Source organism: Hakea prostrata, chromosome 9, assembly GCF_041222555.1.
Source record: "Hakea prostrata isolate BN-2017 chromosome 9, UWA_Hpros_2, whole genome shotgun sequence".
Lineage (NCBI taxonomy): Eukaryota > Viridiplantae > Streptophyta > Magnoliopsida > Proteales > Proteaceae > Hakea > Hakea prostrata.
In genome coordinates, this window is record NC_142608.1 from 22,951,593 (window position 1) to 22,979,013 (window position 27,421).

A 27,421-nucleotide genomic window follows, 5' to 3' on the forward strand; every position below is an offset into this window, starting at 1 on the left:
AACAGTAAATTCACTTCCTAGATATATCATACATGATGGAGGTGTTTGGAAAAAACACAATCTTCTAACCAAACGGCTAGAGGATCCCACCTCATTTTAAGTCCAGATCCTCTATCAACGCATCAGCAAGTATTTTGGAAATGCTTTCATGACACCATATAAGGAATAATAGGCCCATACAGATCAATTTCAACAAACTTTGTTGTTTTCGCAACAATGTAATGAAGAGTTTATTAATCTCAGGGAGAATATTACAATTACAGAAAATATAAATAAAAGCAGTCGACGAGCTAATTAGGATTTTAAGGATCCATTGACAAGACAATGTTCTGGACATAAGCTAAAGTTAAAACTGCCAGAAGAGAGAGATTGTAGCTTCAAAATTTCAAACAGCATAAAACAGCATAAAGCTATTATAGACTTGTAACAGCACTAGCTTCTTTTTCTTTATCTGAGTGTTTCTTTTCCTTGCAGAACCATAATATTTGCAGAAAGTAGTAGTCTTTTACATACATGCAGAAGAGATCAAAGGGTTTAGATGGTGGGCATTAGGCAGGCACAAGGGAACAGCATAGAATGACAGACGAGTTCAAGGAGGGACATTATGACTCTATGTATGAAACTTTTATTCATTTTGTTTTGGTAGCAAATGGGACAAAAGTTCAGTGTTTTTTGCTCCCTCCTTTGACCCTTTACAATAGACAGATCCAGCATCAGAACATTTCTAGAACATGGTGGAAGGTGGATTTCATTATCCAAACCTATGGATTTATAGCCCCTGATCATATGGCTCTGCTTGGTCTACATTCTTTCCTTTTATTTTTGCAACAATTTCAACCTAGCAATTGAAGTTCTTTTACTTCATGAAATTACAAACTTTTTGTAGAGTCAAATGATTAAAACAAATACCAGTAACTAACACAAGCGTTCACAAACATACATACCTTGGGTAACGTCAAATGGCATTCAAGGCAGCCTTGTTTACCTTCCTCCAAAAGAACAAAAATGTTCAGGACTATGCAAATGTTTTGCTTCATACAGAATCTCAAGGCTGTGTTAAGTATCAAACTCCTATGCTACAAAGATGGTAAAGTCTCTGTGAGTAAGTTGAAAGCCTCTTCTGCTGTCACTTGATCTCCTCTCTGCTCCATTGTTGACGTACCATGGAAAAACGTAGCTTCTTTATTCCCCAAACATAATCAAGTCTCAACTCCAAATGATGGGTCAAATCTATCCAGAATGACATAAATTGAATAACCAGTCGAATAAGCTGCAGAACAACGAAAACACAGGATGTTTCGCTATCGTATGCCTTAAATTGAAAGAAACCATAATTTTTAAAACGAAATGACTAGTACAAACATTTGGTTGTTTATATACTCTATACTCATGTTGTATTATTTTTTTTTTAAACCTAACAACAGCTCTCTCTATATAAAATTCATTGTCACTAACCCTGAAGCATGTTTTCAGCAAGGAATTGTCCGCTGCATCAAATTCCTGTGAAAGATGATCTGAACATCCGTATCAGAATTTCAATGGTCAAATGGCTTTGTTCCTCTCCCCCTTTAGTGGAGTCAGTGAGCGGTAGAACTGATCATCTGGTGCTGATAAAAGTGAGGAGCAACCTCTGTCAACCACGAAGGATCAATGGCAGTTACGTTGCGTAAATACTGCCTATCAGTGGAGACAACAGAATGGTACACAATCCACTTTGGATTTACCCTGCAAGAAATATAGGTGTTGAATGAACTTATATTCTGATTCTAGGCTCAGCTCCAGCTATGTGAAAATTAATGCATTAGATTAAAAGAAAAGCAGAGGAGAAAACACAACATATCACATGTAAATTCAACTACCTTATATGCCATCCAAATGCTTTCATCATTTGCAGGAGAAACAGGAATACAAGTGCTAGATTTGGTTTTTTATACTTTTGACCATTTGAAGGTACCTCAAGGTTTCTTGACTGACACAGTTATCTGTTGAGAGAATGTGTTAAAATGTGTTTTTGGTGATCTCAACTCATGTTTAATCGTAAAATCTCTAAAATGCATTGGCCTATCTAATATTTTTCTCAAGCTTCAAAGTTTCAGCTGCCACATATCGATATCACATGTTAATGGTACAATACAGTGAAAATAAGTTTCTTTGATTTCCTCCTCTTTGTGGCTTTTGCTATAGTTATTTATTCATCCCAAAAACAAAAAGGTTTCTTTGATTTCCTCCTTGCTTTAGGCTCTTTTGGTATCCATTATCACTCTCAATTATGAGAATTTTTCATTATTTTAAATTGTTTGGCATCTATTATCAGTTTTATTTTTATTTAAAATAATAGAAAAACCTCCAAAATCCATAATAGACTTTTTGTCTATTATGGATTATGGGTGAGAATTTCATTCTCCTCGTTTATGCACAGGTTTACTTGAAATTTAAAGTTAAGATGGGGGATAAAACAGTCAATACACTCTTTTATAAAACCCAACTTTTTCCCTCTTTTCTCACTTACTCTCAAGCCCTCTCTCAAACCCTAACGTAAGAATGACTCTTGCTTAAGAACGAACAGCTTGGCTTCTCAACTCTGCAGATCCCTCTTTTCTCACTTCTCACTCTCAAATCCAAACGTTAGAACGAACTCTTGCGGTGGACTTCTCAACTCTGCAACAGATTCGTCATTCTTAGGAGGATCATACGCTCCACATTTTTCAGGTTTGTTTTCATTTCTTTTCTTCTTTTTTTTTCCTTTCATTTCGAGTGATCAAGAGAGAATGAGGAAAAGAATAATAAAGAGAAAGATATTTGTTTGTTGTTTCTCTTCTCAGCCTCTTTGACTGTTGAGTGAGGAGAGAGGAACTGAATAATGCGTTGCTGAGATTTCAGCGTTTCAGCTGTCTGTGTGCTTCGTTTTACCTTTTTATCTTTTGCTTGTGGGGGTTAAGCAGCGTGAGTTCCGGTGCTCATGAAACTGCTTCTCTGTATTTATCTCCTGTTTTTATTACCTTCCCCTGTGGTTCTGTGTGCCTTCACCAACAAGTTTTTCCATACCCACCATGCCTTCACCACGGTCGTTCAACCTCAACCCCAAACCCAGATCAACAGAGAAGGAAAATGGGAGAAAAACACATTCAGAGAGAGAGAGAGAGAGAGAGAGCTTTGTGGATTAATTTGTATTCTGGGTTTGATATTCTTCGCATCAGAGAAGAAGGGGTTCAAGGTTATCACACATGGTGGTTAGATTTTCCAGATGAAAGAAATATCCCTAACAATAATGGTTGTTCCCATCTCACCTAAACTTTTATTACCTCACTGCTCTACATTTATGCTATCGTTTTGCACTTCATTGCAACAGTTTAATCATTTTTGAAGAATGCAAATTCGGGGGAAAAATAACCTGCAGAATCTTTGAGTTGCAGACGTGCATTTGGTTTATGCTGTTGAGAGTAAAGTATTAGATTGACCCCTCTGGGATCGGAAGCTATTTTATCTCTCAATGGATGCTTGTTCTTGGGTTCTTTAATTTTTTCCACCGTTTAATGGGAAAGCACAAGCAGACTTATTAAGAGCTTGAGATCTGGGTAGAAGCTGCAATTTGTCGTCAAACATGAAATTATGCAGGTAAATAGAGTGAACAGGTAGTTCTGTACTACATACCCATCAAAATATGCCTTAGTTTAATGCCATTAGATTATTATATTAAGTTTCTTCCATTCCCAATTCTCTCTCTATGTGTCTCTCTGCCTGCAAGTTAAGTTGCCTCCGTTAGCAGAGCAAAGGAGGGAAAAGAAATTATTAACAAGGAAATACCCAAGAGAGAAGGGTTTATTATTGGGTTCTGCATATCGGAATTGAGAGTGCTTTGAGACTAGAGCTTCATTATTTTAGTTAGCTTAATTGCAAAATGAAGTGGTCGATATGTAGACCCCTTTTGGCTAGCTGCCAAATGCAGATTATTCACAGATGCTTGTTTTTTTTTTTTGGGTAAACACAGATGCTTGTTTGGTGGGTGGTGAATTGTCTGATTGGAGTGTTTGTTGATCTACCATTAATTTCCTCAGAGAGTTGTAAATGAAAAGCCAATGTGGGGCTTCATATATTATCCAAAAGGTAGTGACTTTAAATTCCTTAACCTTATGCACTGATCTACAGCTCTGCTTTAATGGCTTATTGCCCTCAGACACCCAAAGTGGTTGGTGTTACTGCACTTTCCAGTTGTCTATTTGGGGCTTTGTGTGGGGACCTCAAAGTTTTCCAAACCCATCCAGAAACTAGTAAATTTGAATCGGCCTATGAATAAAAGCCTCACTTGAGCTGGCCAATTAGTACAAGAGGATAGAAATGCTCTTTTTCACTTTTCTTCAGTGGAAAAAGCAGCACCTGTATCTGTCTGCCTAATGTAGTGACTTTTAAGTTGTTTTAAGACAGAATCTGAGGAAGTGATATAAAAGTTGGGCAAAAGTTGCTTTTAATCATAACTTTTCGGCTATTGTCCTTGAATCATCACTTTATAGCTCATTATCATTAGTCTTAGTGCTTACCCCAAATCACAAGTCTAGTTGTTTTGGCTTTATGAATGATATCCTGATTTGTACTGATTAGTTGTGGTATTTTGGTCTTCACATTGTTACTTTTTATTATGTTTTGATGAAGGGTTAAAGTTAGTATGGCGAGTGATTCAAAGGGTTTAAGAGAAACACATTGTTGGATAGAAGGACAATTTTTTTTTTGGATGATTAAGGACAAAATTGTTAATAAATCTTGGTATTCAATGTTCACGAAATGGACAAAAGTTGAATGCAAACTTTACAAAGGAAGGTTGGCAATGAATATTGCAAGAATATAACAAAAATTGTGAGAAGAAAGTGACCTCAATTGAACTCAAGAACAAACGGAATGTTTTGAAGTCACTGTGGAATGGGTGGTTGTATTTGAAGAATAAGACAACTGGGTGTGGGTGGAACATGGATCTAGGAATTGTTGAGCCACCTAGCAAAGAGCATTGGAATGATTATGTGAAGGTGAACCCTTTACACAATAAATTCAATTTTGATTTTCAATTTAGAATGTAAAATATTTTTAGATAATTATTTTATGTCAATAAAATTGCAGAGATATCCCCAAGGAAAGTAGTTCAAGAATGGCTCCTTACAATATGAAGAACAACTGCAAGAATTATTTAAAGGATTTGTTGCTGATGGGAGTGGTACCATTTACACAAGTGAAAATGAACCACTATCAAAGATGGGATTTGCTTCTAATAGTGTAGCAGCCTTGGATATTGATGACTCAAGTGATGATGAATTGCCAAGTGAGTTGTCAAAGAAAAAGAAAAAGAAACAACAAAGAAGTGGTGGATCCTCCAAGAGATCTAGGAGCAGCAACACTTTAGAAGAAGCACTTGAAAAGGTGATTGCTCAGCAGGTATAACAACTTACCTTGAGATGAAAAAAGCGGGTATGAGTGGAGAAAAAATAGACACAACATCTGACCAAGCTTATTAGATTTTTGACACTTTAGTTGGAATTGAGGTTTGTAGCAACAACTATGTGATGGCTTTGAAGGTGTTGGAAGATCAAAACAAGAGACAAGCCTTCATATCAATGAATGGAAATGCTCGCTTACCTTGGCTTTTGAGAGCAATTGAGAGGAAAATAAGAGACGAGTCTGGATCTTTTGCTTGATATATGTTAAATTGCTACTTATGTGTCTTTGGATCTTTTAGAATGTGCTTTGGAACTTCTTTTTCTATAAACACTTATAATTTGGGGATATTTTAAGTTGTTATGTTTAAAATTCCTTTTAAGAATCATAAACATATATATTTATGTCAATGTGTATTTGGACCTTTGTTTAGATGTTATGTTTTAGATTTCAAAATATGTTTAGAATATGTGTGCGTGTTCTTTTTCACATGATTACTTTACTTTTTATCACTTCAATTTTATAGATTGAATGTATGTGTTTAACATGAGGTTTTTATATGTTCAGTTGCGATGGATAGTGATGTTTAAGTACTTCTAAGTGAAAGCTCATTATTACCACTTATTATTGGTTGTGTACATCACCATTTGAAACATAAAACAAAAGACAATGGTAATATTGATGATGTAAATGATAGTGAAACTAGTGATGAGCTCAGTTCTCGATTTACAAAACAACCTATGCACACACAACAATTCACAGTTCATACTTGGATATTTGAAATGCTGAGATCAAATACACATTGTAGAAGGTTTCGAAGACTATTTGGTATGTCTAGAGAGCATTTCTCTAGGTTGGTAAGTGCATTAAAAGGGAGGGATTTGATGGCAGATACAAAGAACACCAAAGTAGAGGAACAATTGGCAATGAGAATGTTTATTATGACTCACAATGTTAGAAATGAAGTTATATAAGAAAGTTTTCAACATTCAAGTGAAACTGTGAGCTGTCATTTCCATAATGTATTGGATGCAATGCGGACATTTTCTAGGGAAATGATAAAACCTCCATCATTTGATAAGACATCACCATATATAAAGTCCAATAAAAAGTATTATTTATTCTTTGCAAATTGCATTGGAGCAATAGATGAAACACACAAATGCATCAATTCCAGTTTCGAAACAAGTGCCATATAGATCTGGTAGAAAAGGTCAAGTTACACAAAATGTGTGTGTTATTTGTTCTTTTGTTATGTGCTTCACTTTTCTTTGGGCTGGTTGGGAAGGGACACCACATGATAATCAGATATTAGGGGAAGCTATCCACACTCCTCGTCTGAACTTCCCACATCCACCACTAGGTAACATTTCATATTTTTTATGAAGTAGTTATATATATTGTTTGATTTGTTAACATTTAATTAATTGATTTTCTTGCAGGAAAATACTATCTTGTTCATTCTGGATATACAAATGCACCCTATTATATGACTCCTTTGAAGAATGTACGGCATCATCAACAATACTTTGGGTGTCGTCAACCTTGAGGACAAGATGAACTATTTAATTTTACACATTATTCATTAAGAACCATTATAGAGAGGTCGTTTTGGGTGTTGAAGAAATGCTTTCCTATTTTAAAGACAATGCTGCTATATAAGTTCAAAATCCAAGTTTTGATCGTTATTGCTTGTGCTACTTTACATAACTTTATTAGAAAACAAGTGGGTTTAGACTGGCTTTTTGAGAAAGCTGAGAAGGAAGAGTTTGATGATGAATTTGAAAGCAGTAATAGTGATGATGATGAGGTCTTGGACATCGCCAATGTGGTAGGTTACATTGAGCAATTACGATGGGAAGCATATCGAAAGGAAATTGCGAAACAAATCATGGAAGTTTATTAGGATAGATGTGAATATATGGATACTTATTTTCCTTACAAGTGTTTGGTGTAGTTTTAATTTTAGTAGATATTACATTGAAATTGTAGTGAGTATGATTGTTTCTTATAATACTCATGGTTTATATGAATACTGTTAAGCTAATATTTTATTTAATGCATTTTTTATAATTAGTTAATTGTTAATATTTAGATTAATAGGGTTTTTTTTTTGTATTAATTTTCATTATCATTTTCTAACAATTTTTCATTTTGACATACCCAACTTATTTTTCATTCAATAATTTATTCTCGAGAAATGTCACCAAACCATTTTTCATTCTTGACCAATAATGAATTCTTGTACTTATTTCTTTTAAATAGGCATAATAGAGAATGAGAATTGATACCAAAAAGAGCCTTAAGCAATCCATCAGTATCTCAATGAATTGTCTGATAGGCATGATATGAAACTTGGTATTTAGCCTATTAAAGGCCCATCTTGGTGGATTTTAGGGTCTCAATTGGGTTGAAACTTGGTATTTAGTCTATTTGAGGCCTTTTGAACATATTGGTGGCCTTGGATTTGTCAGAAAACAACCCTATGTATGTTTTCTAAGTCTACCTATAGTGTGAAACCGAAATGTTGTAGGATTATTTAAGGCATATAAATGAAAAGCAATTGTATCAAATGCATCAAATAACCTAAATGTTATCAAAATTCCATCTATATAAGTATCATAATCTCAATTTTTAAGAATAGAATAATAAAATTATACAACCATTAGAAGTTCTATATAAGTCATTAAATCATAAGTTCATAAGACAAGCAGAGAATAATTGATCTTCCTTCGATGTTGTAGATGTGTTAAGAGTAGTTGCAAGTGAAACCCAGCCGAAATCCACAAAAAAAATGTAGAAAGTGAGAGTTCCAGCGAGATCTAGGGCGGATATGGCGAGATCTCGAGCGAGATATCTCAACTCTTTGCTCTCGACCTCCATCTCGTCTCGCCTATGTGAAAAAACGAGAGATCTCGCGAGATCTCCCACCATGGTTGTAACTATAATTTGTAATTCGAATTATGTAGTTTGTACACTATAACTGAAAATAGACTACTTCTCAGCATTCGTTCTTGCATTTTAATGAAAGTTTCAATGTTTTCTTGTATATCCATGTTTAGATTAGTGAAAATACATGATCTAGTTTTATCCGCATACAGTTAGGCATGTGCAAGTCAGGAAGACCAGTTCATGTTAGGTTTTAGTGAAAGATAATGTTGCCATTGTGCTTATTGGCCTCAAATCAGGTTGTCCACAAAAAAGCAGAGACCAAAAACCCACCTAGAACCCACTGAAACATTCAACTGAAAATGTTTTGCCAGAAATTTCGGCCCTGGGCGTCTCAGTCTGAGTTGGGAGCCCTGGGATGGTGTGGGAGCAGTGAACCAGCTGCCACTGGAGCTAGCTTGTGGTAGCGGTAGCAAGTAGCAGCAGCAGCCATATGCAGTACAACATGTGCTGGTGCATGTTAACCATGTCTGCCCTGGTGAGGTGGCAGCGGCAGAAAAAGAAAACCAAACATTATTTAGGGTTCTTTGGTGCTCTGGTAACAAGGTTGAAAAATAGAGTGGGGGTCAGAATGGGTTTTGACTTGCAACTACACGGCAGAGACCAACTTTATCTATAGACTGCATTTAGGAAACAAGATAACAAATAAGGTAAGCTAGGTGGGTATGACTCATCTTCATCTTACTGGACATATTACACCCATCAACACTTTCTGCTTTCTTTTTCTTCCCTGCTGTCTCCCCATCCTGGCATCTTCTTTTTTACTCTTTCTTGGTTCTCTTATTTCTTCTTTTTAATTTTTGTGAGTCATTAGGTATTGCAGTCCCAAACTCTAGGGTGATTTCACACCTTGACCCCAAGAGTGCATTCACTGCCAGATGATGCACTGGGCAAAGAGGAAATTTTTGCATACAGTAGATTTAAAACAAGCAGATAAATTTACTCTAGAAACACGTACAAAGTGTTGTTTTTTGCTGGATTTAAACACCATATCATTCAAAGAATCTTCATTAAAATGTAAGTTGCTGGTACAATATTTTAATTTTAATTTTTTGGAAACAGTGATAGTTAATCGAAACTGCAATGGCAAGATTAGCAGGATACTTATCAAAGACCATCATAGTGCACCAACATATCCACTTGAATTTTAAGTCACGAAAGACAAACCAATATAGCATTTATCTATAGCAATCAAGTATGGCAGTAGAAAATTACTCTGCTTACCTGAACAGCACAGATGATGGATGAATATATACTTCTTGAGAAGTCCTGACAGTCTTGTACATCCCATTCTGACTGTAGGACTTGAGACAAAAGGTAAAATAGAACCATCAGAAATAGCCAAGACAAAATTTAGTTTCAAAGGAACAGTGACCAAATGCTAATGAAGGCCATACAATCATAAGATGTGCTAAGGAGACTAAAATTGAAATATCAATCCTTCAAATGAAAGTTCGTATGCAGAAAGATATGCTTCATAACAACGGTTCAAATTAAAAGAATATCCATCAGATAGAGGATTCTTATGTGCACTTGCACAGCATATACGGTTCATCAACAAAGTTTCCCACTAATGAAAGAATCAACCAAGAACCCCAATGAGAAGAGACCACCAGTTAAAAAAAATGATATCCATCCTTGGCACATCCCTGAACAACCTACAAACACTATCACCTTCCACTTCCTATTTATCAAATTTTCTCTAGTCAACACCCCAAAACACCTAGGAACAGTTCGCACCATGCAAGGTCTATAAAAAGCCTATACAAAAAACTTCTCTTTTCCACTACCCATCGACACCCTTTAGTTATCCCCCCCCCCCTGCCTCCTTAGTCACTACACTTCCAAAACCTCCATTGGCTTAACCTCCTCAACTTCCCCATCATCTAGGCTTCTCATATACATAGAGCTATATAGATCAAAGGTGGAAAAGAAAAGTTCAATAGCTAGCAAGCCCCATCAGGTAGGCAACTTCAAGCCAGCATGGGCCTTTGTCATTGTGGTCTCCATAGACCAGATTTAGGTCCAATACTACAAATTAAACAATACATGCGTGGGGGATTATTAATTCTTGTTTTTTTACATGTTTTTATATAAATTGCGTGTCAGTAGTAGCTTGTTACATTATATTCTTAACAGAATTAAATTTAAAATAACTAGCATAAAACAGAGAACAAAAGGAAGAGAAAAGAAGTGGTGGAGATGAAGAGATGGACAAGGAGGGAATGGAGAGTTCTGCACGATGCAGCAGTCCCCCTCAATAGTGCATTCATTATTGAAAAATGTCCAGACTAGAAAAATCTTCAAAATATCCCTAAATCTGGTTACAAGATCTTCAACAATCCAAAGATAGACTTGTTTCATACCCAAGTAACAAGAAGAAAAGGAGAACAAATCTCCCCCAAGTATTGCTTGCTAGTAAAGCTACATAAAAATAGAAACTAATATCCTAATCAAATAAGTAGGAGTTAAGGAAATAAAATAAAATTTGAGAAGAATAAAATAAAATTTAATTCAATCTAAGGAGACCCCACATAATGTAACTTAGATTGGAACCTAGTATATTAGGTAAGACTTTCTAATAAATTTCCATCTAATACTTGATGTAGTTTCTACTTTGATTTGCATCCATAAGTTAAGATCTTAGATTAAGATTAGTTTCTAGTTCAATATTATAATCATAGGGAGATCTCGATTTTTTGGCCCGGCGAGTCACGATCCTAGGCAATACCAAAAGATGTTTCACTGGACTGAGATCTTGGTCCAACAATTTTTATTTATTATATATATATTTTACAACGTAGATGGAGTCGAGGTGAGATCAATCTTGTCTCAATTTTGTCTCACTCCTCTTGCTTCTTATCTCGCCAGTGAGCTTCAAATGTTCATTTTTGCCGCATTTTTTGCCAGATTCTCGCTAGATCTTCGCCTACAATACTCCTAAGCAAGGTTTAGTAAATCTATGTCAAGAAAACAAGATCAATCAAAGCCATTTGAAGGAGTTCTTCAAGTAAGGTGAAATTTCCCTCCAAATTTAATGTTTTTTCAAATACAGTATTCTAGAGTAGGTCTTGGATCGTGGGTTGAACATATGTCTAACATCATGCTTCGATCTACACTTTCATGGAATTTTTTTTTTATTTTCTGTTATTTTTTTTGAATTTTTGGATTCAAAAAAATATATTTTCTAAGAAATTAAAATAAAAAAATATTGACCACCCATAAGAATACACTTAGGTGCCTTGCTGTCCCTAATTTTGTGAGAGATGATATTCTTGACCACATCATTAAGTTGGCTGAATGACGTAGAGCCGTCAGAAGAGGACTTGTAGGATATGGAGTTGCTGGACGAGCCATTGGGCCTTGATAAATAGTTGATTGATTCATTTCACCTTTTTTAGTAGTTGTTATGAGTAATGATGCTGCTACTACTTTATTCTCAAGAGTTGAGAGTTGAGAGTTGAGACTGATGATTTGTATTCCTCTCTTGAGTACTGATGGATGGACAATTTATGTTATTTTATGTATCTTATCACTTGGTTTTATATTCCATGTTTTATAACATTGCATGTTCCTTTCTACAGCATTCTATTTCAAACTTAGGGTTGAGTTGGGAACTCATACACATATGGGTGTTTTCTCACAAATTTAAGCCCACCAATATGTTTAGAAGGCCTAAAATAGGGAAAGAAAACCATGTTTCAGCCCAACTTGACCCTTCAAAACCCCCTTGAGATGGGTCCTTGAGTTCACCAGAGCTGGCCTCCAAAAGTTACCATATCTCACTTGAGATCTCGCTAACTCGAGGAGATCTCAGTTTTTCTCAAGGGCGAGATGGCCCTTGAGAGCGAGATCTTGAACCCTGATTATACTACTTTGTATGGCATTCCTTCTGCACACAAGAAGGGAGCCCTAGCTGCTGCTATCAATATGGGGTGGTGGTCATAAAACACTCCATGATTTTGAGATCAAAGAAAGAGATTGAATATCATTGCCTTTTGCTGTGAGATACGATGATGAAGTTGACAGTCCCTAACAGATGGTGAGATGACCCACGGCCATGGGGGGAGGGGGGGCTATGTCATATCCCGCTTATTTTCAACCACTTCTTATTCCATTTTTCTGGATCTGGAATCTTGAAAGCTGCCATACCTGTTACTGTGGTGTTTTCAAACCTTTGTTTTGTTGCTAAATAGAAGGCTATTGGTGGTACGCATGTAATTTTAGCATCTGAAGATTCCTGCAGACCAATAGAGGGTTTGAATTTCGTTGTTTTGAGAATTTTATGGATTGCTACTTCCAGGACAACTATTTCATTATCGCCATTGGAATGGGCTGAAGTTCCGAAGATATAAATGAGTTAACTACACTGCCATTGACCTTAGTTGTAAACTGATAGGATCTGTGGTTAGGGATATACCGATAATCGCTAAATTCTGCCCTTAGTTTTTTCCTTGGTGAAACCCTTAGTTACTAATTCTGTCCATCAGATGATGCTGATTTTTATATATCATGTTCTAGTTAAGTCATGCTATTGTAACCTGTTGCCCGTTGGTTGAGTATTCAAATCTTGGAAATAGCCTATCCTACGAAGCAGGGGGTAAGGCTGCATATGTTATTTGTTAGGGTAATTTTCATCTGGACCCCCTTAGGTTTGGTCCATGTTACTTTTAGTTCAAAAAAAGTTTTTCTTTGCATATGGCTCCCCTGAGGTTTCTAGAAATGACTAGTTAAGGACAAATCATAATTTTGATGACGATAATACCCCTGTTTTCTTCCTCTCCATTCGTTCTCTAAAAACCTTGTTCTCCATTGAAAGCCAAACCTCCAACCGCGAGATCCTATTGCTGAGTCGCTCCATTCGATTTTGCAACTGTACTATTTGATTTGTATGTTTCTAATTTTGATCCTGGTGTTGTTTAATTCATAAAGCCCTAATCTTTCTAGCTTTCAAAATCTGAGGGCATTGCTATTGTGTTAAGAGATTTTAATGGGGTTAATCACCAAAAGTGATGAAAACACCAGTGTTCTTCAAATCGTCGCTCAAGCAGAGAGATCGAGAGTTGGGAGGGAGAAACTTAAATCCAAAGCAATTGTGGGAAACAAGATTTTTTAGATTTATTGCCGAAGATTCTAATTGCTCTTTCCTTGTATTTTTCTTCTTGCCGTATCATCTTCTTCAAGCGATTAGAAAATTTTAAGAAACAGAAGATTTCTTTCTTTTTTTTTTTTTGGTCAAAAAAGAAAAAGAGTTAATAATCCTTGATGCCTCTGAGATAATGCGCTCTTACCCTCGGTTCACTGATCTTCCTTGCAAACAAATATTCACTGGCCTAGTGTTCATGAAGAATGTAGAGTTTGTTGATGATGTGCTGATGTTTCAAGAGATGGGTGAATATCTAGATTATCTCTGCCATACTCCGATTGCAGTAAAACGGAGTAACCTCTCTCTTTCTCCTGTATCTCACTTTGTTTGGAAATTTTCTTTGGCTGCTGTTGAGTGTCGTGAAGACTGACTAATACCATAGATGGGTTACAAAATCCTTTCTCTGAGACTTCTTTATTTGCAACCAGCAAAGTAATGAATTGTTGAATCACATACAGATTTGTGTTCATTTTGATTTGAACATTCTGTAAAATATTGGGGGGTTTTGGTTTTAGAAATCAAAGAAGGCAGGAGAGAAAAAAAAAACAGAAAGATCACGAGGAAGATGACTTTGAAAAAGGGTATGTTGGTCATCAAAATTATGACTTGTCCTCAATTAGTCATTTTCAAAAACTTCAGGGGAGCCATATGCAAAGGGAAGCTTTCTTAGGACTAAAAGTGACATGGACCAAACCTTAGGGGGTCTAGATGAAAATTACCCTATTTGTTATTACATTTATGCTCCAGACCATGTTGTCGGAGCCTCGTGCAATAGGATGCTATTTTTTCCCCCTTCTAGTTATTGAGCGGCTCTGTTGTAGCCCTAGAATGATAAAAGCAACTAAAGGTCGATGCTGCCAAGAGCTTTTAAAGGAATGAACCCTGAAAATTGCGAATTTGTGTCAGGCTTACGGTTTCATAAATTTTAGGGATTCAAGGGTGGGAGAGGGCTGTAATGCGGATCAGGTGTGGGATCCATTAAGAGGAATGTTCATAACCTCAAATGAAGGGCCACTTTTATCAAGATCTTCTAAGAAAACCAACTCATATGAGGTGGATAGGTTTAGCTCTGGGGGGAAAAGGTTAGCTCAGGGTCCTGTGATTAAAAGTGATGTGCTCTTAAATAATGTCTAGGGTATTGAGGATTATTAGCCTATCCCATGGGAGATGTAGGATAAATGGCTTCAGGTAGGGAAATTGGGTCTATAAGGTGTCAGAAAGGGCTGAAACTTGGAGGGAACATAAGTAATAGTTTAGGGATATGATCCTCCAAGGTTGGGACAGATCTAAAGGTTCGATTAAAGTATACCTGACCTTGAATTTTGGGTGTATTGTAAACTCAAAGTAAAGAAGAAAAAAAAAAGGTGATAAGAAAGGGTAATGGAGCGCTGGCTGCTAGATACCTCAATGGAGGCCTTGTAAATGCTTGGATCAAGTGGAAGCGGAGTGGTAGAAGGTCGTCCTTTCAGCAAAGAATCTAGGCTTGTAATGGTTTTGATGTTGATGAATGGAAGGCTGAATGTGTATGATGCTCTATTTGTAATCATATACTGAGCTTGAAGCATCCTTATTGTATTCTATGTTCATTATTCTTGGCTGTGATCATAGAAGAAAATTTGACCGAAATTTCGACAATTTCGGTCGAAATGTTTGCATTTTTAAAAAACGAAACGAAATTCAAATTATTTTGGAAAAGTATCAAATTTCGACCGAAATTTCGGAGATTTCTACTATTTCGGAGGTTTCGACCGAAATTTCGACCATTTCAACATTCCAACTTGTTTTTCCTTAGTTTTTTTGTTGATTTCTATCCCATTTTCACCTAATTTCCACAACTCTTTTGCCTTAAAATACCTCTTTTGCTCATTTTTTGCCTCCAAACACCTCCTAAACCATAACAGCTACAAAGGAAACTCCGACAACAATAGATTGTGAAGCATTAGCCATACCCAACAGTTCCAAACTTCCCCTTTTTTTATTTTTGTTTTATTCATGCCTTAAATGGGTGCCTTGAAATTAATATATGTTTAGCCCTAAGACTACGATCTATGATTGTGTTTTGTTAAACTTATATTTTTATTATTTGCTACCATTTTTTCATTTTTTTTATTTTAATAATTATTTTCTAAAATTATGTATATTTGATATATAGGCGTCAACTTAATATATGTGAGACACCATCAGTTGATCTAGTCAGTCATTTTATTTTGTTGACTTGTTGTATATGTAACCATTCTACCAAACAATTCATGTATGTCTGTATGCAATATAGTTTGCACTTGTTAGAACCAATCCATTGTGTTTATTATGCTTAAAATAGGTAGTATGCAAGAATCCAAATCATTTTGAGTACATATGAGGCCCAAAATTGAAGTTTCAATTTCCATAAAAAAGTGTCCAGTTTCGACCAAAACACGAAATTTCAGCCTTTCGCAAGGTCGAAATACTGTTTCGGTCAAACCTTCTTCCTTGGCTGTGAATGCGGTGGTAGTGTGAATGTGGTGTTGAGATTGGGCTGAGACTATCAGGGGTCTTAACACAATACCTTCCCAAAATCAGAAGGGGGAGGTAGAAAGGAAATGAGTAAACAACATCAGGATGTTCATGAACAAGTTGTAATGTCGAATGGAAGAAAAAGATGGTACTTACTTCCAAACGACATGCATTAGCAAACAACCCAGCGGTAATTGCCTTCCTCAATATCTGCAAGAATTTGACGTTGGTAGTTCATACACCATCAAAGAAAAACAAAAACATGAAATGAAAATAGACATCATTGGATTTACAAAATATGGCATTGTATAAACCTATATTTCTACCCTTCATCCTTCCTTTAATTATGTTAGTTGGAAACACTCCACTTGCTGACCCCCAAAAATCAAAACTGAATGTCAGAGCTGCTAGCTTAAAGGCCCTTTCCTATCACAAATATCTTACCACACAAAATTTAGGCTAATAGCAACCCATATTTAATCTTGAACCAGTCAACGCAGTAGATCTTACACATAATTTGGATAAATTTGTCTACCTCTGATCCTGATACTCAGCAGACTTGCAAATGCAACAACCACCAAACACAGAATGTTTACTTGAAAAGCAGGCAAGCATTAAATGATCATTCCTTTCACCCAAAAAAAAAAAAAATCGTACTCTGAATGCAGACTCTTTTCACCCCATCATCATCATCATTTATCATTATAATAATAATAACTAATTGGTCATCCCCAAATAAAACATTCTCATTCCTACATTTCACAACTGAATGCTTCTCTTGACTACTAGGTCAAAAATATATGGGAAACTAACAACCAGCATCATGACATATACTGCTTTTGAGAGAGAGAGGGGTATCAGCATATTAAAAGGTCACCAAACCAAAGACCTAGAATTGAATGAACAGCTAAATGTTACTTTAGAGAACAGTCCCCAATCATTTATCCTTTCAGATGGATATGCTCAAGATAAGCACAAAATATTTTTTGAACCATGATACTTTAGGTCCACCCGTCAGATGTTACAATATAGGATCCTATTTTCTATAATAGACTATTTGTTCGCAGGAGAAAAAGGGGTGGGATAGTTAAAAGTGTTGGACCCATATACAATGAGGTGAGGGGATAAAAAGTAAGAGACCTAAGGGAGAAGTAAAATGTCTGGGTTCCACGACATTATTTTATGTTTTCCACAATCCAATAAAAAAGATGGGATTTTTTTTAGACATGGGGTGGGAAAAAGATGGAGCCACGTCAGTAGACAAGCTCCTTATTCAAGGAAGTTTGTTTGCTCATTCTCCGACCCTAGAGAACCAAACAAACTCAATTAGCAGGATTTCACTGGAAATAGCATAATATTCTCACTCCTTTTTGTCCACCCCCATTTTATTCCATCAAATAAACGGTCTCTAAGGAAAATAAGTTAAGGCCCAGATTTCGTGCATGAGTATGTCCCATGATACCCCGCTTACCAGTCAAATTTAAGCTCAACCAGAGCTGGTGATGTCGCTTACCAGTCAACTTTAAGCTCAACCAGAGCTGGTGATGTGGCAGTGTTTAAAGATTCCTTTTTTATTTATTGGGGGAGTGGATCTCCCAAATCCTATTTCCATGTGATATATTAAGTGGCAATGCATAGAAGCTGCCATGGGTGGCCAAGATGGATTATTAAATAACATCTGATGGCTTGGGGGATAAGAGTGATGTAAAGCAAGGAATTGAAGAGCAGAACCCCAGATAGGATCACATGTACAACCCAAACAGATAGTGTTTTCAGAACCAATAACAGTACATGAATAACATACCACAGTCTGAGATGGTATCGAGAAAATACTGGAGTACGTTAAAATGCTGTGGTAATCCTTGAACATTTAACGGGGGTTAACTCCATCCCACCAGTAACATGCTGCCATGCTATCAAGTCATACATGCTAGTTCTTCAAATTATGGTGATCTCTATACACTAGGATGGATTACCACCACTATGTCAATAAGGTCATTTATGGGGAATTGTAGAGGGCTATGCAAGTTTCTTCACCCATACTATAATTTGGCATGCATTTACCATGCGGTTGCATTGTTGGAACTTGGGTCTTTATGTAAACAACACTGGTAGTCAAACAGTACTCTGTTATTGGGACACACTGGGTAGTCAAACGGTACTCTGTTATTGGGACTTGAGTGTTTACGTATGCTCTACTGGGTAGTTTTTACCACATCAGAAATAAATAATCGATGTTATGATTCCTCATTCATGGTGCATGTGGAGATTTAAGAATAATGGTTTATGATATTATGGTCACAGCCACTTTATCCATGAAGAACCGAGGAACATTCTAGAACAGGAACAAGGACAAAAATACCCCAAGGGAGAAAAACCTTGCTCTCAAGTTATAGTACATAAATGATAAATATCAGAAATGTCCTACTTGCTAACCATAGAATCAAAACTTCTACTACTGATTCCCTTGGGGAGAATAGTTAAATTCCTCACTAGAGTGAGCAAATGGGAACAATTGAATCAACTCCCTATTTCAGCTCATCCTTGATGAAGTAATACCCAATCTCAATAGGCTTGGTGTGATCATGGTTTCTATAGAACTTATCAAGAAAAAAAGGGTGAACCCGGTGCCAAAGGCTTCCGACAAACAAAGTTTGTTTTTTTTTTTTTTTTTTTTTTTGGGGGGGGGGGGGTAGTTTTCCTACGCTGCCTTAGCCCAACAATTTTTCGCTGAGAGACTATTTGTTTGCCTTGAATGTAGGCTACAACTGGTGGTCCACTGACCATTGCGCCAAGGCCCACCCCCAGAATCTACCCATGTGCTAAAATGAAATATTTTAAGGCCTACTTGACCCACTTTCTGCATCTGATCTCAATGAGTACCTCTATATGGAGTAATCCATTGCGTGTTCTGATTAAGGACAATGATATAGTGTATCAGCTCAAGAAGTTATTATATGGGCAGAAACTATTTGGAAATGACCCTTTTACCCTCCAAGTGACTTTAAGAACCACAGACAGGCGGGTACATGCTAACAATCTATGTGACAGCAAATTAAAGAAGATTTAATATGCTTGGACATATTAAAAGAGATCAATTCAAATATCCAGTTGCATATATGGAAGACCTAGCATCTAGACTAGGAAACTTGGCATGATGTAAACATCTAAATATGTTTTGAAAATTTGTGCATGAGCTACTAGTGTATCCATGGTTGCCAAAGCGTCTGCCTAGGCGGCAAGGCAGTTTTTCAACAGCCTTGTTCTAAACCGCTTAATTGATACCGAATCTCCAAAGGACCCCTGTGCCCGTCGGCAACAGAATGTGAAGCATGAGCCATATTCAACATCAAGAATCAATGAATTAGTAAATGCCTAGGGGGACGCTTTCACAACCATGGTTTGATGAGATGAACTTAAGTTTGTGTTCTTTTTTCGAATAATTTTTCATAATTATAATTTTTTAATGCTTTTTTTTTTGGATGAATGTGACTATTGAATATTTGTTTAGCTTATTATAGAAAGTAATTGTATTGAAAAATAGTTTAAAAGTCTTTGTATTGAAAACTTTTAACCCAACCGCTTTGGTAGCCTTATTGCCGCCTAGGCGCTGCTTTGTCGCCTAATTGCCTAGGCGGAGCCCTGATCGCCTTACCGCCTTGACAACCATGAGTGCATCAGACCTTAGAATAGTTGTAAACTTTGGAAAAGTAGCCCTAACTAGCCTTAAGAAGTTGATAATGCGTTAACTGTCAGAGTTAGAAGCTTGATGGTTGCGCCCGTTAGGCTAGTAGGTCAATTGTCAGCCTAACGGTCAAAAGTACAAATCAACCATAAAGCACCCGTCTAGCCCAAAAAGCCTCCAACGATTACTTTTCTACAACGGCTAGTGTATTGGTAGACCAACACAAGCACAGATTGATTGTCAGACAAAAAAAATATAACTGCTTATATCTTGGCTATAGATAGAGGTCTTAATGACCCCTTAATCATAATTAAGAATACAATGATTAACCTCTCTTTCAACCTTGTCTCCCTAAAAGTCCAAATTCTATTAGAGTTTAATTGCTTATAACTGAAGAGCTTGCTGCAACTAACTCAAAGCACCTTCCCTAAAGCATCATTAAGAGGAAGAAGTCATTCGAGGAGACCATTGGTGCGTTGAAACTTCATTCATAACACTACACATCTGTTAATACAACCTAGAGGGGGGGGGTGATTAGGTTGCAACTAATGGACTTGCCTAATTTTTCGGTTAATTGCAAATGCAAAGTAAATTGTGTATTTCAAAGATAATTAAGTAATGCAATCAATCCACAAAACAAGTATTTATAGTAGTTCGATTTTACAAGTCTACGTCCACTCCTCTATTCCACTAGTGATTCTCTTTCAATACAATGGGTAGAGATCAAACTTTTTACAATCTATGTTTACTAGGGCAAGAGCACCCTTTACAATCTTTGTTCTAAGTAGGGCAAGAGCAACCTTTACAATCTTTGTTCTAAATAGGGCAAGAGCACCCTCTACCAATTTTGATCAACCTATACTAGAATTGAACAATCAATACAATTTGAAGAAGTGAAGGATATTACCCTAACAAGGGGAGTGACACTTTACCCCTTGTGTGTATGTGACGAAATGAGGAATGCATGCTCAAGATATGAAATGCACCATCAAGAAGTCTCAATGGCCTTCAATAACTCCAAGCTTGACTCCAATGAGCTTGCTTGACAACTTCGGAATGTCCTTCAAAGTTGGATGGAGTTGGAAGGCAAGTAATCAATGCTAATTCACCAAATGATAGCTTTGTGAGTTGTGATGGAGTAATAGCTCAATGGACAAGGTAGAGACTCTCAAATGGGGGTGGTTGGCCATATATAGAAGTGTTATTCAATTGTTTGGCCCAACCTCCCAACGAATACCTTGAGACGGACGTCCGTCTAATCAGACGAAGCTTCGTCTCAAATTTTATCCGTTAAAATATAGCCGCTAGACTTATGTCAAGATCAGACAGACGACCGTGACGTCCGTTTGGGCCAGACGGTCGTCCGTCTACAGCATAGTGGTCCAGTCAAGTTTGGGACTTGGACTTGGCTTGGGTTTTTGGTATTATTGGTCAACCCTAAGCCTCATACACTTTCCTACTATGTCCTAAATCAGTCTAGTAACATGATATGCATATAATTAATGTGGATACATATGCGTGTATGTGAAAGTGTCCTAAGACTAAATTCATCTAAGTCTTGATCTTGACTTGATATTCACATCTTCTTGTGCTTTGAACTTGATACTCATCTTGACTTTGATTCTTTGTCCAAGATTGTTTGATCTTGACTTGGGCTTGAGCATCCGGTGAGTTTGGTCCAATGAGCTGGAGAAACACCGCTTAATGCAGACATTATTAATTTGTGTTTGTTATCATTAAAACTAATGGAGGTTGATGTGGCAATATTGACATGGCATTTCCCAACAACATCATCACTCACTCAAAAAGTATTGTGTCACACCTTTCGGTAGGTAACATTTGTATCATTATTTTTATTTGAAGCTTTGATTCTAATTAGACTCTAGACTGGACTTACATCATGATTTTGCCAAAATTCATGTTTCCTAGCAAATCGAGACAAGATCAGTTGACAGGAAAAAAAGTACCAAATCTCAGTCCAGCTCAATCCGTCTTGCACGTTTCGACCCCAGTCCATCTTAAGAAATAGTTGTTGACGTTTCAATGTTGCAAATAAGGAAAGTCAGTCATGGAGCTTATCAAATAAAAAAATAAGGAAACTGGATCATAGAGAATAAAAAATCAAGTTGTCAAGCTGGCTGATTTGGTGGAATATTGTCTTTCCTTTTTAGTTACATTAGATCTTATGTTTGTTCGATTTTATTCAGTTACGTGTCCTAAATTAGTAGTATGGATCCCATCAGATATTGGGATCTAATCTTAAGCTTGTAAGAACTTACAAAGAGAAAAGTAGATATGAGAAGAGCAAGGACTTGACTGAATTGCTTGTATGGGCAGAAAGACCGAGGGCAAGATCCTTCCATGGCCAGAGACAGAGCAGCCAGTCTATGCTTTATAGAAAGTATTGCCTGTCGGCGATTGCTCTCACAGATGGAACAATAGGAATAAATAACATGTGAACTAGAAGAAGAGAGGCTTGCTTGAGTCATGCCTCTCTCCCATATCTTTTTCTCGTTTTCTTCGCTCTTTCTCTCTCGTCTTATCTCTTCTCTGTCATCAATTGATCTTCAATAAAGGTTCTGGTTCTGTTACATGGTATCAAAGGCTATCTATTGAAGGTGTGATCTACCCATAAATTGGGGTTTATTAGTTCTTGCAATTGCTGCCGTGCGTGGCAGCAGTGACCTCAAGGTACAAAAGTACTATAATTTTGAAACTGTGAGAGGTAAGACAAAGACAATGATCTTCTATGTTCATGATAGTTGTTCTTGTCTGTAATTAGTATCATGGCATAAGTTATGGCCATGGCTGATTGTAATACCCCTAGATTTTACTAAGGGTATTTTGGTCAATTTTCATAAAATAATTATTTATTATATCTTTTAGTTATATATGTATTTTGTTTTATAGTAATTACCATTTTTTTAGAAAGTAATAATAATTTTGATAAATTAATTATTTAATGAAAATAAGGAAACCAAATCACAATTGAATTAATCGGTTTTTTTTTCTTTCTATTATTCAATTTGTAATAATTAAATAAACTCAAATATTAAGTTAATAATTATAATATCAGTTAAGTATTTATTATTATTAGTTTAATAAATCTTAACTCTTTCAATACTTTATAATCAAGTAAAAAGAAATCAAAATACGTTAAGAGTTAAAATATAATGTAATAAATTAATTTATGTATATTAAAAATAGTTAATCCCTTAAGAATTTATCATACATTAAGTTTTATTAATTTACTTAATTTTTATTATTATATTTCTTGCATATAAATAGGGGGAGGGATTTCACCTTACAGGGGAGATTTCTATAAAAAAATTGGGAGAGAGAGAGAGAGAGAGAGAGAGAGAGAGAGAGAGAGAGAGACAATTAGTAATTGCTTTTTGGCTGACAAAGTGTTGGTTGATTTCTATATTTTAAAATCTATTAGAAAGGCAAGTGATAATCTTGCACTATATCCACTTTTTTGAATAATTATGTGTTTGATTTGTATTGCAAGTGATAATTTTGCACTATATCTACATGTTTGATATGTAATATTTATTTGATATAAATTACAAGTAATAATTCTTCATATTATCTATAGTTTGAAATATTGTATTTTATCTTGATATGTATTGCAAGTGAGAAACCTTTATGTATATCTACTAACTTGAACCATTGTATCATTTGATCTATGTTGCAAACCCTGCATTATATCTATATGTTTGATTTGCTGTCTTTTATAAATTTATATGAATATCAAGATTTAGCATTGCATTGCATATTGCATTATAAGAAGAAGACATTAACTTTTCCATTTATCATGGTCCGATAAAGAATTGGATGGGTTGATAGGGCTATGTAATGCGCGCAGGCCATGTAACGGCGTGGATCAACCTTCATCCCTTCCTATTAAAAATACCCATGATAACACTGGAGGGATCAACACACATATCAGGGTTGTATAACGTGTGCAGGCCATGTAACGGCATGGGGTATGATGTGTTGAATCCCAAACGGAGCAATACGCATGTCAAGGCTGTATAACGTGTGCAAGCCATGTAACGGCATGGGGCATCGTATTGTTTCCCAATAAGATAAATAATCATTTTGTGCATTAGCATTATTGCATTATTTATTTCATTTCATAGTATTTCTTGTATTATTTCGATACATTATTTCAAACATGTCGATATCTTGTTGGATTTAATCTTGCTAAGTTTTTCGAAACTTACCCAATATTTTTCTCCAGATGGTGAATGTGTATGGCATGACTTTAAAGAATTGGGTCGTGATACAGAAGAAGTCCATATTGCTGATGAACCTCATTCATATATTATTTGTTAAAGACTTAAAATATGTTTTTTTTATCTATATTTAAATAATTATGTAATTGGTCATGAAATGTTTTATTTGATAAATGTAATAGTCGAACCCTTTATTTTGGATATTTTAGAATAATGAAAATATTTCAATTTATCACAATTTAAAAATAGACTTTCGCTGCTTAAATATTCTAAATCTTCGAGTTTAATTTATGGTCATTATCACGACTGGTTCGCTACCTAAGGGAAACCTATTCTTAGGTTAAATATTGACCTAATTTTCCATATTGGGGCGTTACACTGATCCTTCGAAGAATATGTCAAGGAAGGTATACCGTTCCAAATCACGAGTATTAAGTTGAAAAGAGGTTCACTTAAAAAAAAAAGGTGAAAGGAGCAGGAAGTTATTTTCTCTGGGCGAAGGCGATATACACCTTTATCCATGCGCAAGTAATCCGAAGTGCTTAAATTAGGATTGCCCCATTGTTGATATACAATTTCAATTTTTGCAAATGATAGCGATGATGTTGTTGTCAAGGTATTGATTTGGAACAATGTTGATTCTTCCAATGCTAATAATATTATTTTTTATGACACGTCCAAGCAAATCCAAGAGGACTTGCGTGATTCTTTTGGTTAAGAAAAAAATATTTTGCATGTATATGACTTATATAATTAGATGTTTAGTTACACTCAGAATGATCGTCTGTTGATCGAGTATTATAGTGGTTTCCAAGGATTAATCAAGAGTTGCAACAACAACAGCCTCCCACCCATGGTGCAAATTTCCAGGAAAATATCGAAACTCCAGGTTTTGACTGAAATTTCAATTGAAACTTGGTATTTTTTTTAAAATTTCAACCCTAGGTTTCAGACCTTATATAACCTCCATTCATCTGATTTCTTGCCTCCTACCTATTTAAAGCATAATAAACACAATGGAACTAGTATTTTGCAAAAATAAACAACTACAAATTTATCATTCAAGTATACTAACAAATGACTGGTTCTGACAAGTACAACTTGTATTGCATACAGACATAGAATTATTAGCTCAGATGAATAGTTTGATAGAATGATTACATATACAACAAGTCAACAAAATACAATGACCAACTAGATCAAGTGATGGTGTCCCACATATATTAAGTTGAAGCCCATATATCATGTACAATTGTATACACATAATTTAAAAAATACCTTTTAAAATAAAAAAATAAAAAAATAAGTTTAACAACACAAAATCATAGATCATAGTCCTAGACTAAACATATATTAATTTCAAGGCAATACAAGATCATTTAAGGCATGAACAAAACATAAATTAAAAAAAATGGGAAGTTGGAACTGTTGGGTATGGCTCAAGCTTCACATTCTATTCTGCCCAGAGTTTCCTTTGTAGCGGTTGTGGCTTAAAAGGTGTTTGGAGGCAAAAGAGGAGCAAAAGAGGTGTTTGAAAGCAAAGGAGTTGCGGAAATTAGGTGACAATGGGATAAAAATCAACAAAAACCAAGGAAAAAAAGTTGCAGTGTCGAAACTTGTGAAATTCCAGTCAAAACCTACGAAATGGTCGAAATTTGCAAAATTTCAGTTGAAACCTATGATTTCGACAAAATTTTGAAGGTTTCATTTCCATTTTCGAACATGTAGTGATTTCGGTCGAAATTATTCCGATTGAAATTTATTCCATGCTCCCACCACTAATCTTGAAACATTAAAGACCTAGAAGGCTGAATTTTATGTCTTCAATTTTTTGGCCAATTTAGGCCCAGATTTTTTTACAAGTAAAAGTCAAATTTTAACAACTGAAACTGTTCATATCTTAAGTGATGCGTTCTACAGATTGTTGCTTATTAGTGGAAGTAAAAATCTTCAAGGAAGCAAAGAGAATGCAACCATGGTTGTTGGTCGTGGCCGTGGTACCTATCCATCACGTGTAAGAGGTCTTGGCGAGGAAGAGGAAGAGGAGGTCCCCCTCCTTCACAAATTTGTCAAAAGGTAATCAGTTGTGTTCTTACTATGGAAACAATATCATGTTGAAGAAAATTGTTGGGATAAAAATGGTCGTCTTGAGTGGGCTAAGAATTATGTTAACATGATAGCAACTACTAGAGAAACTCGTATTAATCATTCTTCTCGGTGTGGGGCATTCACAAATTCCTCGTCTCCTAGTGTAGACCCCAGTCAAATCTAAAGCACCTACAATAGTTGCAGCAGAGCCAAAGTACATCCAATCTTGCTCAAACAGGTATATCTACTGGTCCTACGCTTTGGGCACCTAAACTATAGACTTTTAGGCCTTCGAGCATATGACTTGTTACCTCTTCCCTACTTTGAAAATTTTATGAGTTTCCCAACCCCACCCATTTTGTTATGGCCAACTGGGAGAAGTTATCTACAATCGGTAATGAAGTGGTTATTCTTTACCAAAATTTGAACCTTTCCTCTGTCTTATATATTCCAAAATTTCCAATTAATCTTATTTATGTGAGTCGTATTGCCAAAGCTTTACATTGTTGTGTGTTGTTTTTCCCCTTTTTAATTTTTGAATTTTAGGATCTTCAACAAAAATGAGGATTGGTGTGGCAATTGGAAAAGATGGATTGTACTTCTAACCAATTTTGATACTTTTACTGTAAAACTCTACAGTGTCTCTCCGTTGGACTGGCACTATTGTTTGGGACACCTTTCTCCTAGTGGGCTTGGGTTGTTAGTACCTGATTGAAAAAATGTTACTCAATAAATTGTGAAGCATATGAGTTAGGTAAACATCGTAGGACAAATTTCCTACTAGGATTGAACCTAGAATTAAGTTTGTTTTCTTTAGTTCATTCCAATGTTCGGGGCCTTGTCGCATTCCCAATTGGTTTGGTTTTTAGTATTTTACTACTTTTGTGGATCACTTTTCCAGTCTTACCTGGTTATTTCAAATAAAGAATTGGAGTGAAGTTTTAAAAATATTACAGATTTTTTTGCTGAAGTTTCTACTCAATTCAATACCTCTGTCAAGATTTTTAATACTGATAATGTCTTAGAGTATATGCAAAATGCGATTTCTGACTTATGTTCTACTAAAGGAATTCTTCATCAATCGAATTGTTCATACATACCTCAACAAAATGGTGTGGCCATACGGAAACATAGGCATTAGTTAGAAGAAGCAAGGTCTTTTATGCTCCATATGAATGTTCCCAAACAATATTCGTGTGATGTTGTGTACTTACAACATATACTTTGATAAATCAAATGCCATCTTCAGTCTTGCAAAATGGGATCCGTTTTGAGTTGTTTATCTAGAGTCACCCCTATTTTCCATCTCACTAGAGTCTTTGGTTGTGAGTGTTATGCACATGTTTTGCTTCAACCAAAAGATAAGTTTTCGGTCAAGGCTCATAAGTGTATTTTTCTAGG

The 27,421-nt window shown here is 35.9% G+C and overlaps 1 protein-coding gene and 1 pseudogene across 1 annotated transcript in view; one reads left to right on the forward strand and one right to left on the reverse strand.

The window, feature by feature from the left end:
- Window positions 1–1,276: 1,276 nt before the first annotated feature.
- LOC149005029 (putative pre-mRNA-splicing factor ATP-dependent RNA helicase DEAH9) overlaps window positions 1,277–27,421 on the reverse strand; it is a 60,142-nt gene continuing 33,997 nt past the window's right edge. Inside the window, exons 10-12 of the mRNA XM_089135779.1 lie at window positions 16,163–16,216; window positions 9,592–9,671; window positions 1,277–1,725 (exon numbers count right to left, since the gene is read on the reverse strand). Of these exons, the coding sequence (XP_088991905.1) occupies window positions 1,578–1,725; window positions 9,592–9,671; window positions 16,163–16,216 (282 nt within the window). The 3' untranslated portion in view covers window positions 1,277–1,577. The remainder of the gene's footprint in view (window positions 1,726–9,591; window positions 9,672–16,162; window positions 16,217–27,421) is intronic.
- LOC149005030 (uncharacterized) lies at window positions 5,239–7,736 on the forward strand (annotated as a pseudogene).